Source organism: Pipistrellus hanaki (genome assembly GCF_964339955.1).
Source record: "Pipistrellus hanaki genome assembly, chromosome: 1".
Taxonomy (NCBI): Eukaryota; Metazoa; Chordata; class Mammalia; order Chiroptera; family Vespertilionidae; genus Pipistrellus; species Pipistrellus hanaki.
Window position 1 is genome coordinate 208,318,321 of NC_140503.1, and position 18,032 is coordinate 208,336,352.

Here is an 18,032-nt window from a genome sequence, read left to right on the forward strand (position 1 = left end):
TGAGTGCAGAATTTTGTGGGAAAATATTTTTGGAATCTAAACAGATGTTCTCTCTCTCTGGTGTAATTAACACATACCCAGGGGATTTCAGTTCCTCAGTCAGGGGCCTCCAGAGCACTGGCTCGGTGATGAGGCGGACAAGCCTCACCTCAGCCGTGCTCACGGGTGTAGCCAGAGACTCCCCGGCACCCTGCAGAAATAGGCGGTTATTCCCCGGATAAACTGCCACAGAGCCTAGTGGTTTCCATCAAAGCTCGAGAAATGTTTGAAAACATGACAAATCTTTCTCAATTTTTGTTTCTCAACAGAAGAGAAGATTCACAAGAAGGTAGAAGGGTCTTCCTCTCCAGAGGCAGAGCTGTCCCCAACAGCAAAGGATCAAGTGGAAATGTACGTAAGACTGGCTTAGCCCCAGAGCGCACACTTGTTAACACCGGAGGGAGAATTGCTGCCTGGTTTACAGTTTTGTTCGTCTTGTACGTAGTTTTGTATTTTATAATTCAGGGAGCATTGGGCACTCACTTGCATATTTTACACAGAATTCAAAGGCGAATAAGATTCTATCCTTAACATACATGTTGAATCAATATTTGTGCGGTGACTGAAGGAAACAAGGTGATTATTTGCGGATCCATTCATGTCCTGTGCCCATGGAAGCTCCCATCATCCTCTGCGGCAGCAGAAAGCCATTGTTGGCACACAGGAAACTAGGTGCCCACTGCTGGCTCCAGCCACGGGCCTTGCCAGACGTGTTTGCTGAGGGCACTTTTAGTTCTTTCTTTGTAATGTTAGTATTACAATCAGCTGCACTATAAGCAGACTTCTTTATTATACATTTTATTTGAATATTCTGAGCCGCTAAGACTTAAGGAAAGGGTAGCATTGGGTGGGTTTGTGTAAACCTGCGCTGTCCACCACGGTGTCCTAAGCCATGTGCGGCTGTTGAGCCCTTGAAATGTGGAGACTTCAAAACGATGTTCTGTGAATATAAATTCCAGCAGATTGCAGGGACTTTGTGTAAAAAGGAATGTAAACTACTCTGTTAATACCTTTTAACACCAATTACATGTTGAAATGATGTTCCATATCCTGGTTATGTTTGGTTAAGTAAAATATATTATTGAAATGAATCTCACTGTTTTTTATACTTTTAATGCGACTCCCAGAACAGTAAGAATATATCTGCGGCACATAGTATGTTTCGAGTAGCTCTGCTGCGGACTGAGCGGGAAACATGGGCCCTTTGTGAGCGTGGCCTTTCATTGCTTCACGTGTGACCTTGACTGTGGCACCCAGAGTGACAGCCCCCTTGGTGGCCAGCCTGCCCAGAGACTGTCTTTGCCTCTGACTCGCTGTGAACTCTCCTGGGCTTCCAGGTTCCCAGCCAACCCCAAGCTCTTCTCCCACCTTCCGGCCCGTAAAGCCCGCCTCCCGAGGTCCCACCCGCACGCAGGGTCCCTGAGTGAGCAGGCTCCGGGCCGGGCACCTCACAGGCTCCTCCCCGCACCGCTCCCTCTCTGGCCGTGCAGGCGCACCGCGGGCCCTGCTCTGGCTGGCCCCGGCCTCGCTGGCACCTGGGCTGCACACTGGCAGACCTTAACCCCGGCTACTTCTGAGGGTCTCCTTACTGCTGGCATCGTGCCGACTCCTGAGAAACAGCAGTAATGACAACAGTCACTCAAGAAGATGCTGTCAGGACCATTTCACACGCTGATCCCTTTACTCCCCACGACCCTGTGAGGTAGATACTGGTATTCAGGTGACATGCTGAGGTCACACAGCTAGACGTGGACAGGATTTGATACTACACTTGATCTTAGCAAAAGGCCGAGGAGCGATTGGAAATGGACAGGATTTGAATTCAGGAAGTGTGGCTTCAGAGTTTCTGCTCTCACCTGCTTGGCTGTACAGGTTTTCAGCTACATCCACTCCCAGCCTCACAGAGCCTGTGAGGTAAGTCACGTCATCTCCACTCCACAGCTGAGCAAATACAGCCGCGGCATAAGTAAGTAGTTTAAAGCCGTGGCATAGTGAGAATGGCATTCAGGCATCTCTGACCAAAAGGTTACATTTCCCCATGATATCGTATATTTCACTTAAGGCTTCTTAGTTAAAGTTCAGCCTTTAAAGATAAAACTGTCATTTTACATATTTTAATATTCCTATATTAAAGCGTATCTTGGTACTTGGTCCATTGGACTAACTGTGAAGGCTATTTTACTGTGTTAGTAATAATTTCAAGTTGGTGGTTCATGGATAATGTAACCATTGACTGTTAGGGTGAATGTCCCATCTTCCGCTTGGTCACGTTGTTCACTAGGGCTGTTACGTGCCAGTGCCCTGCCCAACTCTCTGGCTGTCTTGCAGGTACTACGAAGCGTTTCCCCCGCTGTCGGAGAAGCCGGTTTGCCTGCAGGAGATCATGACCGTGTGGAACAAGTCCAAGGTCTGCTCCTCCTCCAGCTCCTCGTCCTCGTCCACCGCGCCCCCGGCCAGCACAGACACCGCGTCCCCCAAGGACTGCAACAGCGAGGGCCAGGCCAGCGGGGACCGAGGCGAGGCGCGGCCCCCCGCCGGCCACGCGAAGACCCCGAGCAGGGGTGAGAGCGAGAAGGAGAACAAATTTGGGAACGGCACAATCGAAGAGAAGCCTGCTTTGTACAAAAAACAGATCCGACACAAACCCGAAGGCAAGGCCCGCCCTCGCTCCTGGTCTTCCGGCTCCAGTGAGGCAGGCTCCAGCTCGAGCGGCAACCAGGGGGAGCTGAAAGCGGCCATCAAGTGCGTGAAAGTCAGACACAAGGCGCGCGACCTCCGCAGCAGGAAGGGGCGGAGCGGGCAGAGCAGGCTCTCGCTGAGGCAGGGCGAGAGGGCCGAGAGGAGCGCCCACGTGGGCGGCGGCAGCAGCAGCAGCGGTGGCGGCGGCGGCTCTGGCAGACAGCTGTGCAGGCGGGCGAAGAGACCACTGAAAGAGGGGGGCAGGAGGGACACGGACAGCACGGAGGACAGAGACCTGCACCTGGACAGCAGGAACGACAAGGAGTACAAGGAAGAGCCGCTGTGGTACACCGAGCCGATCGCAGAGTATTTCGTTCCCGTGAGCAGGAAGAGTAAACTAGAGACCACGTACCGGAACCCGCAGGAGGCGCGGGACCCGACGGCAGAGGTGGTGGGGGAGCTGTCCGACTCCCTGCACGGTCTCTGTCTCAGCAACAGCAACGTTCATGAAGCATACCTCGCAGCGGGTACTTTCATCGACGGTCACTTTGTAGAAATGCCTGCGGTTATCAATGAGGAGATTGACCTCCCCGGGACCTCATTCTGTTCTCTCCCGGAGGACAACAGCTACCTGGATGATATTCATCTGTCAGAGTTAACACACTTCTATGAAGTGGATATTGACCAATCCATGTTGGATCCTGGTGCCTCAGAAACAATGCAAGGAGAAAGTCGGATTTTGAATATGATTCGACAAAAAAGCAGAGAGAGAAGCGATTTTGAGGCAGAATGTTGCATAGTGTTAGATGGGATGGAGTTGCAAGGGGAACGTGCAATATGGACAGATTCCACCAGCTCCGCGGCCGCCGAGGGCCAGTTCCTGCAGGGCCTGGGCAACCTGGCGCAGTTCTGGGAGTGCTGCTCGTCCAGCTCCATGGATGCTGACGGCGAGAGCTTCGGGGGAGAGTCTCCGGTCAGACTCTCCCCCATCTTAGACGGCGCGGCCCTCAACCCGCATCTGCTTGCTGGCAATCAAGAGCTCTTCTCAGATATTAATGAAGGATCTGGTATAAACTCTTGTTTTTCAGTGTTTGAAGTGCAATGCAGTAATTCTGTTTTACCATTTTCTTTTGAAACACTCAGCTTGGGGGATGAAAATACAGATTCTAGTGTGAACACGCTTGAGAAAACACAGTCCAGATTGCTAATATGGACCAGAAATAGTGCCTTTGAAGAAAATGAACACTGTTCTAATCTTTCCACAAGAACCTGTAGTCCATGGTCCCATTCAGAAGAAACTCGTTCAGACAATGAGACGTTAAGTCTCCAGTTTGAAGAATCCACGCAGTTTAATGCAGAAGATATTAATTATGTAGTTCCTAGAGCCTCGTCAAATTATGTAGATGAAGAACTTCTAGATTTCTTGCAAGATGAAACTTGCCAACAAAACAGTAGAACTTTAGGAGAGATTCCTACTTTAGTTTTTAAAAAAAAATCGAAACTAGAATCTGTCTGTGGTATTCAGCTAGAACAAAAACCAGAGAACAAAACCTTTGAAACCACGCACGTGCGTGGTGACGGCAGCCCGGGTGGGGACGGCTACAGCCCGGGGGCCATGAAAGACATCTGGACGCAGCTGGCGGAGAGGGACTCCGCGGCGCTGGCGGAGGTCGAAGGAGCTGCCGACGAGCTCTTCGCGCCAGACGTGAACAACTACTGCTGCTGCCTGGACGCCGAGGCCGAGGCCGAGCCGCTCCGCGAGCCCAGCAAGGCCGTGCAGCGGTCCGAGTACCGCCTGTGGGACGGGCAGGAGGAGGACCCGGAGAAGCCGGCCTTCGCGTCCGGCGAGCTGTCCAAGGTGGACGGCGGCGACTACACCACGCCCTCCAAGCCCTGGGACGCGGCCCAGGAGAAGGAGAACGCCTTCATCCCGGGCGGCGTGTACGGGGAGCTGAAGACCTTCAGCAGCGCCGGGGAGTGGGCCGTGGTGCCGCCCGGCCACGCCAAGGGCAGCCTGCTGCAGTGCGCGGCCTCCGACGTGGTCACCATCGCCGGCACGGACGTCTTCATGACGCCGGGCAACAGCTTCGCCCCTGGCCACCGGCAGCTGTGGAAGCCCTTCGTGTCCCTGGAGCAGAGCGACCCGCCGAGGACGGGCGAGGGCGGGCTCAACAAGGGGTTTTCCTTGGTCTTCCACGAAGACTTCCTGGGAGCTTGCGGCAACTTCCAAGTGGAAGATCCGGGACTCGAATATTCATTCTCTTCCTTCGACTTCAACAATCCGTTCTCACAGGTTCTCCACGTGGAATGTTCCTTTGAACCCGAAGGGATCGCATCGTTCAGCCCTAGTTTTAAACCGAAGTCCATCCTCTGCTCGGATTCCGACAGCGACGCCCTCCACCCCAGGATATGTGGCGTGGACAGAACCCGGTACAGGGCCATTCGGATCTCACCCCGGACTCACTTCCGCCCCATTTCCGCTTCGGAACTGTCCCCTGGAGGGGGCAGCGAGTCCGAGTTCGAGTCGGAGAAAGACGAAGCCAGTATTCCCCTTCCTCCTCAGGCTGAAGCGTTCGAAGACCCACAGGCCGATCTCAAGCCCCTGGAGGAGGACGCGCAGAAGGAAGGCCATTACTACGGGAAGTCGGAGCTGGAGTCGGGGAAGTTCCTGCCCCGGCTGAAGAAGTCGGGCATGGAGAAGAGTGCGCAGACGTCCCTGGACGCGCAGGAGGAGCCGGCGGGGCTGCCGGCCGCGAAGCCGGCCCCGTGCCTGGAGTGCCGCGGGGACGAGCCCCCGGAAGCCCGCGTGGAGAGCTCGGAGGCAAACTGTAAGATAATGGCCCCGTGTGAGGAAGAAGCCAGTCATTTCTGCGGCTGCAAAGCGGGCTGTCAGTTCCCCGCCTGTGACGACGACCCGGCTCCTCCCGGACAGCTGGAGGAGGTATGTGTCCGTGTGTGGGTCCAGAAAGGGTTTGACAGACTTATCCCCAGAACAGGCAGGGAAGGCTAGCGGTAAATTATTGGGGAATGAGCATAACTCTCTTAAAGTGGATCATCCTTATGATTTTACCAAGGACTTAAAATGGACTGAGGTTAATAAACTTAAACTAGACATTTCATGCAGAGAAAAGACATTTTAAGAATAGTGGGTCTAAGATTCTCATGTGTTGTCTTAACATGTATGTATTTTGCTTAAAGCAAAACCCAATACCTAAGCGTGACAGCTTTCCCAGTTGATGAGTCAGACAGGTGGCTCTTTATTCTTCCAGGGTGCTTTTGGCGGCAGCTGGCGCTAGAGCAGTGGGGTCAGACCGCCTCGGTACTTGAGTTCTGGCTGAAAAAGAATTCAGAGCCCAACTATAAGAGAGCACTTATTTTAAAATCACAGAGGTAGAAGTAATTTGTAGAAGAACTGTGCTTAGGAAACAAGCTGTAGAGGGAAAGAAGTGAGGAAGGGGGAGGTGCCATGCTTGGGGGAGGGAAGAAAGAGGCACAGCCATGCTCCCTGGGGAGAAGGTGCTGGGTCCCCACCCTAAGGGTTTCAAGGGCGGAGAGTGGAGGGGAGGGAGGCCCCAGGGAAGTTCTCCATAGAGCACTCAGCAGCTTCCCAGGTGGGTCCTTCAGGGTCAGGGTCTCGCTGATTGGTCGGCGCCAGGGCAGGTGCTGGGGTTGATTGTCTGCTTTTCTGCTTTTCTGGCCCTGAAGCTAAAATACAATTGAGGCTAGATGTTAGCCTAAGGAGGAAAGGTCAGGGGTCTCAACTGGATGAGCGGAGGCATGGAAGGCCAGGGGTCCGGAGCGCATGAGCAGCGTATGCCAACGGAGGGAAGCTCACCCTGGGGAGGGGGTCCTCCCTACACTTGTCCATTGCCAAGCTCCCGGGGCTTTCCGCCCGGTGACCTTCTGTAGCTGGCCCATGTCTAACTGCCCTCCACACTGCTCTGCAGAAGTAGCAGCGAGTCCCTCTAACTTAAGGTGACCAGACGTCCCGCTTTTGGCGGGACAGTCCCGATTTTTAACAATTGGTCCTGCGTCCCTTGGCTTTTTAAAAAAGTCCCGATTTTTGGAAAGAATCTTTTTGGAAAGCGGGACGTCTGGTCACCTTACTCTAACTGCCTCTCAGCATTGAAGTCCGTGGAACCTTTATAGCGTTCTCTCATACATGTGGTGCATGTAAAACTAGCCCACAGCTCACGTGCAACTGACAGCTTCCACAGAACCTCTGCGCAGGCACCTCAGCTCACCCTGCATGTTCCCGAGGTGATGAGTTGCCTGTGATCTGACAATGAGAGCAGGAGTCAGTTAATGGGAGTCACTGTCCCCTCTGTGCTCCTAGGAGTGTTTGAGCTTAAATCCATTGTCCAGGAAATACCCCTTAAAGCAATCCCCTGCTTCACAGGAGCACAGTGGTCTGCCCACATCCGGCCATTATTCCGCAGAGCGGCACTGGCCTGCGGGAGCAGCTGCTCAGCCATGTGCCCGGGAGCAGGCGCGAGTCACCTTCCTCCCCACCACCTTTGGCACATCTGACCCCTCCCCGTGCCGGGGCCCTCAGACCCTCCTCCTTCCCTGGCACATTCCCTTATAGCTTGCTGGCTGCCCCAGGAGAGACTGAACTGAAACACAGGATTCCTAATTGCTGAGGACAGAAACAATGTTGCTCGCCTTGTCTGCTGCCCACTTCTCTCCTTAAACATTCCTTTGTGTACTTTGTATCTCACCGGCTCCAGATTGGGAAGAAAGAAAAGGAGGGAAGAAGCGATTCCACCTCAGCCACTACACTACCATATTCCTCGCTTGCTAGTATGTTGATGTATTTATGTGTATTCAGCATTCTGGGTTGTCTAGAAGGTTCTAGCGCCAGACAGTCCTCAGAGGACATTGCGGTTGCCTATTAATGGAGGTGTTGGTACCACCAGCCCTGTCTCGCAGCGGCACCACAGTCAGAGCTGTCTGAGCTCACTTCATAGATTGTGAGGGTGGAGAGGGGCCTGAGGGACCATGGGGTCAGGCTGGGACCAGAGCCCGTGCCTCCTCTCACCGCCTGGTCAGCCTCGGAGCTGCCACAGGGTCTCCCCTTCCCCCGGTGAGGACAGCCCCAGAGGGCAGCCTGGGCGCCCGCCATGTCCGAGCACGTGGACTGCACCTGCCGGAATTCTAGTAGGATGGGTCCCAGGAGCATGAATTACTATTCTTTACTACCCGAAGTTCCAACCAGCAGACATTCATCACAGACCTGACAAGGCGCTGTCCCTGCCCCGAGCGGTCCAGTCTAGTCCAAGACCACGTTGTAAAGAAATCACTTACTGTGGCTGAAGCAGGACACTCATTCATTGGTTCAAGATCCAACCTCAGAGGGAGCGCACAGTGTGGATCCCTCCACAGCCACAGCCACAGCCACAGCCACAGCCACGCGGGGTCCTGGGTCTCTGAGTGTGTTTTCCACATGGATACGCAAATGTGCGGTCACATCCATTTCCTCCTGTTTGTTCTTTTTACGGAAGTGGCACTTTATTCTAACCCGCCTTCCTCTCTGTTCTGCACACTATTCGTTGTGTGGATGTACCAGGGTTTGCCCGGCGGGTCCCTTACCTTCGGGTAGTTTTAGGCGGCATGGCGGGGGCAAGGCGCCGGGAGCACAGGATGCCTGGGGGCCCAGAGCACGCCCTCACCCTGGGAATCAGGGAGGCGTCTTAGCAGCTGCGGGCTCAGGCGGAAAGGAGGCAGCATGGGGCCGGAGGAAGGGCACGGGCGAAGGTCAAGAGGCCTGAAATGAGCTCCAGAGTGCGCAGGCCCTGCCTGAGTGGCTCCCGGCTCCTGAGGGCCAGCTGAGTGTGTCACAGGACACTTGTCACCTTCTTGATTGCCGCCTGGTGCCCTGTACTTCGAAGCGGAGGCCTCGGTCATCGAGTGACACATTCTCGTTTGGCAAAGGTCATGGATGTCAGGTGGTCACTAGACTTACCATGGCGATCACATCCTTGGGTCTTGTCATGTGGAATAACTATGTCCTGCAGCCTGCAGGGCTGGCAGTTCTGGAGAGGAGGCCGTGGGGCAGGCAATATGCGGGGCCAGAGGCTGATGGGGGTGGCGCCCGGGGCCGCCCCACAGGTGCCGGCAGCCATGTGACCATCCCCGCTGCTGTCACCGCATGCCCGCAGAGCCCTGCAGCAGGTCCCCTGTGGCTGCCCAGGACACGTCCAGGGGGTAAGCGCCTGTCCCGGATCCCGTCTGAGGGGCAGAGCCGAAGGGAAGCTTCCTCCTCCTCCGGAAGAACAAGGTTACAGGAGGCTTTCTTTGCTTTTGTGTCCAGAGCTGAGAGCAGACTGTGGCAAAGCCAGTCCAGAGCTCTCAGAGGAACCAGTCCCGCTCTTCACCAGAACCGGGACCGCGCAGCGGTTTAACGGGGCCTCCGCCCTCCGCCTGCTGAGCATCCTGAGTGCTCACGGCCGGCGGTGCGGCTGGCTCTCCGGGGTCAGCTGGTCTCTCGTCCCCGGTTTGCCGGTGCATGCGTTTGTGGCGCTCACTGACCACGGCCGATGCTGAGGCAGGAGAAGGGGTGTCCGTCATACATCTGGGGCTGGCAGGCATCCGGGGCAGGGCAGTTTCAGGAGAGGCCTGAGGGAGGGCTCGAGCTGAGGAACTGTCGGGAGACCTGGAGGTCGGGCAGGTGCCGGCTCGTCCAGGCATCGTTCTCCCAGCCTCCGTTCTCTTCCTCTCACTCGCAAACAGAACGGAAGTGGAGTTAATACATCAAACAGACTTTATTCAGAGCACGGGCATCTCCACCGTGCAGCCTAGAAGCCGCTGCCAGCTAAGTGGAAAGATGTCCTAGAATAGCGCATACTCCTTTGGCAAAGGTCATATGTGTCAGAGGTCGCGAGACTTACCGTGGCGATCACATCCTTGGGGCTCTCCATCATGCTGAATAACTATGTTGTGCACCTGAGACAAATATAATATTGTGTATTAACTATATATTTAAACATGTTTTATTGATTTTAGAGAAAGGGAGGGAGAGAGAGAGAGAGACATCAGTGTGAGAGAGACATCAGTCACACCCTCTCCTGCACTCTCCCTATTGGGAATCCAGCCTGAAAACCCAGGCTTGTGGCCTGACTGGGTATTGAACTGGCATTCTTTGGCGCACAGGACCTGGCCGGAGCTTATTAACGATATTAATCAAAAAACAAATCAGGAGACAGGCAGCATAAGAAATAATGCATGCACATTGATTATGTGTTCATTGGAGCCCAAACAGGACAGAAAGTCCCTGCCATTGGGATTGCCACTCTATGGAGGATGCAGAAAAAATTCTTCAGGAATTTTCAGGATGCAGGAACTGGCACGATCTCCACAGTGTTTCGGCATGAGAGGGAGAGAGTGTGCTTGATAACCAGGAGCTATAGGCAGGGTCTTCTGTGGGTCCACAGACCCAGTACCTCCATGTGCCAGGTCCCCTACCTGGCACAGAGGTAATGAGACCTGCGCCCGCCTGCCCTTAAGCGGCGCACAGGCCGGCTCACTCGTACCCGCCTCCGCCTCGTCCTGCCCACCCGCTCTGGTGGTGCCTGGACCCCTCCGCCTGCATACCTGGCGTTCTGTGGCCTCGTTTGCATTAAGCCTCCCTGGGCAGTCGCTGTCCCTTGTTTCTGTTGCTCTAATCGCAGTGCTAATGGTCATTGTTCGAGGAAGCTGCAGGAGGGCATGGTGACAGCATAACTCCTTCCGTTTCAGTCCTAGGCGCATTTCTGGCAAGTTATGTTAAGCAAAAGTGAAAGTTTGAAGTGTGTTTCCCATTTAGTTAAACAATAAAAAACACCCCGTTGCTAAATCAGAAAGTGTGGGTCCACACAGTACTTTAAGAGAGTAACAGACCTGTTAGAGAATTGGTGAGTATTAGTTGCTAAAACAGATTTTAAACTTGAACACTAATAACTGTCTCCTAAAACGGTAAAGGTGTGTGCAGTGTCCACGGGCCTGTGCCCTGAGCAGATGTGTGTGGAGAGGGTGGGGCTGTGGGAGGTGAGGACACCGAGACCAGGCCTTCCCCGGGGAGAGCCTGTCGTCCGGCCCGGGGATGGAGGAGCATGGCGGAGGGTGCCCTGGCCATCAGCAGCCAAGACGCACAGGGGCACTGCAGCTGCCACAGATGTCTGACTGCCACCCCACGGGCACCTGCTGCCTTGCCCACTGGCCACATTGCCCAGACAGGTGGGCGGGATCTGGCCAGGGCCTGAGAGCTGCCCTGTCAGGGATGGAGCCCGGATTCAGACCTGGTCCCCTTGGGGCCTGGTGCCACTGTGCGGGGCCGGGAAGATGCAGAGAGTGTACGGGTTTCTTGCCTCAGAGTTCCCCCTCACCGTCCCCTCCCCCCCTGCATTTCCAAGGCCATGTCCTGGTTTGAATGGAATTGCTCTCAGCATTATTATTGGGTTTTTAGTCTCAACTTCCTGCTGTTTCTCATTGAAGCAAGTAATTCTGTTTTAAACACATTTGGGCCAAAAACTGGCTATAAAATTTCCTTCTGTCCCATTTCTCCTTCCTTGACTCCCTTGAGCCTGGTGTGTGAAGAGGAGGGTCCCCCCATTTTCTCTAGAGCACCAGTCAGCAGAGACTCCACACCACCTGCCTGCACTCCCAAAGTCTAGAAACTTCCCTTACTTGGGGGTATTTGCTGTAATATGTTTTGCCTTGTAAGAATTTTAGTGTTTGCGTGTTTAAAAATTTTCATTCCACTTTCAATATATGTGCTTCTTAAGAAAAACTCACTTTACGTGCTGTGATCATTTGGCTTTTTAAAGTCTGCCTTGTCTAGAACAGAAAAAACAAACACAAAACACTCACCAATTTAAAAACCCTGGGTTTGTGGTCCATAGTTAATGTTCGAATGCTTCCTTTGTCCCGAAAGCTTGTAAACTTTTCTGTATGTGGTTGAATCTACACAGTTCCCCGTGCTGAGCACTGATGTACAAGGAGTAACCCGGAGTCAGGAGAAGCAGAGCTGGTGGGAGAAGGCCCTGTACTCGCCCCTTTTCCCCGCGTCAGAGTGCGAAGGTAAGGAGGCGCTGCCAGTCTCCCCCACGTTTCTCATCCGTTAAGAGCAATACATTCTTCTGCTCTGAATGTCAGTCCAAAACATACGTGGTGTCCATGTGGCTGGCATGTCAGGCACTGGGGATGTGGATGGAGGAGAGCCGGTCCCTGCTCTTGCACTCGGCCACAGCCTGGCGTGGGGAAGGCATGGAAACCACCCGCAGCCTGGCCTTTGCCGAGGCCGTGCTGGCCCCCAGGGAGCTGCGGGAGGAAGTCGCCCCCGAGGCCTGCAGCAAGGCCCAGGTGGGGAGGCCGGGAGGCCAGTGCCTGAAAAAAGCGGCTGCCCAGAAGCCAAAGCTCTGTGGCAAGTCGGGGGCCCGCAGGGCCACAGCTGAGGCCCGGAAGGCAGGCGGAGGAGCGTGCCGGGTGTGGGAGCCCTGCTGGGTCAGCGCAGCTGACTGTGTGGGAGGAAGGCCACCCTCAGGAGTTCACGGGTGTTGGGTCCGGGATAACAGCAGTCCTAGCAGCAGGTGCAGATGGAGCAGAGAGGCCGAGCGCCTGGGGTTCCTAGGCCCTCCCGGTGTAGCACCGCGGGCAGCAGGGAGAGAATGGCTTTGGAGGCTTGCAGAGGGCGCCAGAGCTTGTTGAGTGACTTGCTGTGAGGACTGAACAGCAAGGGGCGCTTGGGGAGACCCGGGAGAGGAGAGATGGGACCTGGAGGTTTGGTGGAGGTGGCTATATTTATGAGCCTCCTAGGTAGACCCACCCAGGAGCCATACAGACCTGTTTGGAATTCTGGGAGGCGTGGGCAGGAAGGAGGCCCCCTAAATGGACCAGCGCAAGAGGCTGAGCTTGTCCCGGTGCCGCGCCTCCCGGCGTCAGCCCTGCGGCCGTGTAGCTCCTTTGCTAGTGTGCATGTCCACGTCTCGTCTCCCACCATTTGTAGTGAGGACGCAGCGCCGTCTGTCCCTCGCTGCCCAGATGCCGCGCCCCTGGGTGCTCAGGGCCTGCACTGGCCTTCAGCCTGGCCAGGCCGACGGGGAGGCCAGAGTGTTTGCTTGTCTCTGTGAGCACAGAACGCCTCCCAGTCCCCGCCTTCCTCCTCCCCAGAGGTTTGCCCAGAGCAGGGCTTCATTTTGAGCGTCTGTTTTATTTGACAGCGTTTAGTAAAGGCTGCTTTGCCAGGAGCTAAGGTCTGGGTTGCCCTTTAATAACCAGGTGCTCTCAATATCTTTTCTGTTATACAGCTCCCACAGAAGCCTTGTGCAGTGTCACCCCGTTTTCAGGCGGGAAGCTAATTCTCAGATTCCATAACGTCCCCCCGCCGTTCCAGGGCCTCGCTCTCCGCAGCCGGGGTCTGCGCTCTGTGTCAGGGAGACGCTTGGGCGATAGGAGCACAAACCTGCCTTGACTGGTGTCTAGTCTGGTCCCTGGGTTCGGGTTACAGGGGTGCAGTAGGAGGGCCGAGTGCCCGGAGCAGTACAGCAGAGACCTCCCGGAGGGGCCAGATGGAGCGAGGGATGGGCCGCAGGCAGCTGGGAGTCAAGAAGCCCATACCTGTGAGGCTGAGTGATGCTCAGACACATGGAGTCTCGCTTTGTTAGCGTGCCCTGCCCAGTTGCCTCTCCCCAGCTATGAGGGACCTAGTCTGGCTCTCACGCTGGGTCCTTTATCTGTACGCCCTCGGCAGGTGCTCACGTGGTTGCTCGTGCATTTTCACCGAGACATGGCCACAGAGAAACTCTGAGTGGGTGTGGAACGGTGACTGGGCTTTTGAGTGATCTTTAACTCCCAAGTGTGAGTTAGCTCCTGCAAAAGCTGCCTGCAGTGGCGTTTGGAAGCGTCTTTCTTTCCTCTAGGGCAGTGGCTGGCAAACCACGGCTCGCGAGCCACATGCGGCTCTTTGGCCCCTTGAGTGTGGCTCTTCCACAAAATACCACGTGTGGGCGTGCACATACAGTGCGACTGCAACTTCGTGGTCCAGTCGAAACCGGTTGGCTCAGTGGATAGAGCGTCGGCCTGTGGACTGAAAGGTCCCAGGTTTGATTCTGGTCAAGGGCATGTATCTTGATTGCGGGCACATCCCCAGTGGGGGGTGTGCAGGAGGCGGCTGATCGATGATTCTTTCTCATCGATGTTTCTAACTCTCTATCCCTCCCTCTTCCTCTCTGTACAAAATCAATAAAATATGTTAAAAAAAAAAAAAAAAAAAAAAGAAAGAAAGAAACTTCGTGGTCCATGCACAGAAGTCAGTTTTCGGCCTGGGCGAGTCTATTTGAACAAGTGGCATTAGAACACTCAAGGGGCCAAAGAGCCGCGTGTGGCTTGTGAGCCGCGGTTTGCCGACCACTGCCCTAGGGAGTGGGCTGTCATTTCAGGAGGTTGGCCAGGGAAGCAGGTGGCCCCTCCTCCACTCGGCTGGTGGCAGCTCCTGACCCTCTCAGGCTGCTGATAATGACTGACAAGCTCATGCTGCTCCTCCAGAGGCTGACCTGGGAGCACTCAGCCTCCTGGGGAGGAGGGTCTTCCCACTCACAGTGAGGCAGCTTGTCCACACGCCCGGAGCAGCGTGGGAGCCTGGCTGGCATGGGCTCTTCCATCTGCCGGCCTTGCTGTGCACTCATATCCATTCAGCAAATATTGCTTGCATGCCTACCTGTGCCAGGCACTGTTCTAGGCACTGAGGGCCAGAGGCCACCGACTGAGTCCCTCACATCCTGAGGAGCTGACATTGGAGCAGGGACCCGAGGGAATAGGATGCAAGCCCTGTGACAGCTGGAGCTGCTGGGGGACAGGTGCAGGCAGAGGCCGGGCTGCAGCGGGATGCATTACCGTGCCCCAGCATGCCTAGCAAGGGGGCCCATGCGGACTCAGACCCCAGAGCCTTGCCGGCTGTGCACGGCGTCAGTCCTGCGGCGGTCTGTCCTGGCTGCGATCCCAGAGCTCACACACTGGACTCTGAGCTCATTGGCAGCATGTGTGTGACGTTAGCCTAACGGGAGCCTGGAGGAGCCAGTGCGATAATAGCTCAGGAGACAACACTGAGTTGGGAGTGAGTGCCTGCTATCAGCTCCTGGACCTTGGCAATGACCCGACCTCTCTGTGCCTCCATGGCCTGTATTTGTAAAAAGAGGTGGGAGCTAAGCCTCCCTGACAGGGTAGCTGTGAAGAGAAGAGTCTAGAACAGGACTGCACAGTTACAGCCTGGACATGCAGCACCAACGTGAGGGCCGTGGAAACACGGGCAGCGATGACACGTCCTTTCCTTTCGTCCATAGCGGGCTCCTGGGGAAAGCGAGGATCCTCTTCTCCTCTAGGCGTGTCCCAGGGCCACCACACCTCCCCTGGTGCCAGTGCTGACCCGGGGTGGGCCTGGGAGATGGGACTTGGTCAGGCCGCCCAGGAAAAGGTGGCCTCCGAGAGCGGGTGACAGGTGTCCCCACCTCATCAGAGTGCGAGGCAGCGGGAGCCAATGCCCGAGCCGGGGCTGGGTCGTGCCCTTGGGGAGGTGTTACTGGGCATGCCAGCGCTGCTCAGGGCACACCACCCAGAAACCTGGAGGTCCGTGTGCTCCTGTGTTAGCGATGAGGGCAGCCCAGAGAGGCCCAGCCAGCCTCCCCTCTGCCTCACACGTGGCCACCCAGGAACCAGCCTGATCGACTATCCTGGGTCCTGGTTGCTTTCACAACCTACACTCTGACCTGTGAGGCCTGCAGTAGGCTACGGCAAGGACAGTGTGCCAGCGCGGCCTCGGGATAACGCCAGGCAGGGCCCAGGTGGCCTTCCTTCGGCACAGCCCCCCTCCCCCCAACCCCGGTCCTGTCCTCTGCTTCTGTGTAGAGGCAGCCGTCTTGTTGAGCACCTAGGGGCAGATGCTTGGGGTGTCAAAGGACCTCCACACAGTGACTTCAACAGCGGCCCAAACCCTAACCCTAACCCTGCACCTCCTCCAGCCTGCTCCACCTCGTGGGAGGAGGGCCCGCCCTACTGCGCATCAGCTCTCCCTGGGGAAAGAGTCACCTCTGAGTGCAAAATCAAAGCCAATAAAAGTATATGCAAACATAAATACTGGAGAAAGGGAGTCCCTGGGAGCATTTCTGGAAATGCTAATCCCCAGGCCCTTCCCCCACCAGCTGAGTCAGAATGTTAGTGGGCTGGGCCTCCCGCCCTCCTGCAGCCCCGAGTGTGGGCTCCAGGGCCCTGGGACACACGCCTACTTCCTCTGACTTCAGCTTCCGGCCCCTCACGCCCCCTGTGGCCGCTGCCCTCCCCGGTGAGAGGAGTGTGGGTAGTCTGTGTGGCGTTGCTGAAGAGCAAGCAAGGACGCCCCTGCTTTGACTTCTCGTCCCAGTTCCTCCTGTCTGACCCTTTGTCCATCTGTTAGCGCAGCACACACGGGCCGTGGTCTCCCTCCGTGGCAGGCGTGGACCTCGCGTCTTTATCCTGCGTCCCAGGGCCCACCTCGGAGGTGCTGCGGGTCCGTCCCGCCACTGTGTGCAGACTCACAGGAAAGCCAGTGGGAATCGTTTTGGTGGCGGAGGGTCTTGCCTTCCGTTTGTTGTTTTTGAAAGTAAATCTGTGACGTGCAGTGAGATGAGGCGTGGCTGTGTGCGTGATGGAGTGGATGTGTCCCGGTAGGACAGCAGGAACCCAGGGTGATGCTGGCCTGGTTTAAAAACCCAGTCTGTGACAAGTGTTTGCCTCACATGCCCTGGCTGGCTCCTTAGTGACACGAACCCCGCTCCCTGGGTTGGTAGCCTAACCGATGTGACTTTCAGCAGAGAATGAAGCAAGGCTGTATGTGTCATATCTGTGTCTTAATGGACTTTCCCCCTTTCCCTTTTTTCCCTCTCCACTCAAAATGAGTAAGAATGTTATACAAATGCCAAGGGAGAGAATGGTATAGAAGAGTATCCAGATGCTAAAGAGAGGCCCTGTAACGAGGAGCGCCTGTTAGATTTTAATAGGGTAAGTGCACTGTCCTGCTCCTTCCTGCTGACTCCCAGCGGCAGCCCCTGGCCACGAGGCCGAGACCTCCCCTCCTGTCCCTGAGCTCGGGCTGCGACCCTTCTCCTCTGCGGCCCTTGGCTTGGTCCACAGCGCAGCGCCTCTGGCCTCACTGAATCCAGACCTAAGCCTGTCACTCCCACATTCACACGGTGGGTGCCCTCCTCACCTTCCTGCACAGCCCGCGGAGCGTCTGTGCCTCCCGTCCCGGGTCCAGCGCAGCAGCCGCAGCCCCGCCTGCGTTCTGCCGCCCCCGCAGGCCTGGCACACCAGAGGGCGGGCAGGCAGATGAGTTGCAGGAAGCAGCTTTTTCTTCCCGGTGTGCCTGTCAGGGTCAGTCCAGTGCTGTGAGAACCTTCTCCCCGAGCACCCTGTCCTCCCGAGGCTCCTCCCGTGTCCATGCTCGCTGCCGTGCGCCCCAGTCCTTCCCTCCCCGTGAACGCACCCCGCCCACAGCTTCTCGCCCCGCTTTGGGCATTCTCCCTCTCACCTGCCACGCAGTCTGTGTGCCAGTCCTGATCCCCACCTCAGCTGTTCCAAACCCTCCGCTCCTCACACCGCCCTCCTGGTCAGCTTCGGCCTTCCCTGTTCTCTTCCGCTGTGCTCCTCCAACCTCCTCCACAGCAAGGCACATGGCCGCCAGGTCTGCCTGCCCCCGTGGTCCTCAACAAGCCCACGAGGTAGGTGCTGTTACACTGTGTGCAGGAGAGGACACCGAGGCACTCAGAGCTCCAGAACCGTGTGTCTCTCAGCTCACAGCTGCACGCTGAGTGCTCCTGGAGCCGGTGCACGCTGAGTGCTCCCGGAGCCGGTGAGCCTTGGCCTTACAGCTGCACCCTGAGTGCACCCTGAGTGCTCCTGGAGCCGGTGAGCCTGGGCCGTGCAGCTGCATGCGGAGTGCTCCCGGAGCCGGTGAGCCTGGGCCGTGCATCTGCACGCTGAGTGCTCCTGGAGCCGGTGAGCCTTGGCCTTACAGCTGCACGCTGAGTGCTCCTGGAGCCGGTGAGCCTGGGCCGTGCAGCTGCACGCTGAGTGCTCCCGGAGCCAGTGAGGATCCACACTCCTCTGCCTTCTTAGATGAAACTCAAACCCTTGCCATGCCCCCGAGGCCCTGTGTGTTGTTTCCCCAGGTGCCCTAGCTGCTGTGACAGGTGGGCGGGTGTTGGTAGTTACTATGATGGGATGTTGCTAATTACTATGATGGGGGAACTTAGTTATGAGTGGGGAGTGCTAGTTACTGTGACGGGGGTTCTATCACTTTGGGGTGAGGG

The 18,032-nt window shown here is 56.2% G+C and overlaps 1 protein-coding gene across 4 annotated transcripts in view; it reads left to right on the forward strand.

The window, feature by feature from the left end:
- The window catches only part of KIAA0232, a 60,220-nt gene that overhangs the window by 39,352 nt on the left and 2,836 nt on the right, over nucleotides 1-18,032 (forward strand). For 2 of the 4 annotated variants that reach the window (XM_084904346.1, XM_084904347.1), the window contains exons 5-8: nucleotides 309-390; nucleotides 2,368-5,659; nucleotides 11,667-11,775; nucleotides 16,625-16,722. In XM_084904346.1, the coding sequence (XP_084760472.1) occupies nucleotides 309-390; nucleotides 2,368-5,659; nucleotides 11,667-11,775; nucleotides 16,625-16,722 (3,581 nt within the window). Of the gene's footprint in view, nucleotides 1-308; nucleotides 391-2,367; nucleotides 5,660-7,448; nucleotides 7,522-9,450; nucleotides 9,483-11,666; nucleotides 11,776-16,624; nucleotides 16,723-18,032 lie in introns of those variants that run through there. The other 2 variants (XM_084904349.1, XM_084904348.1) reach the window with 2 other exon arrangements.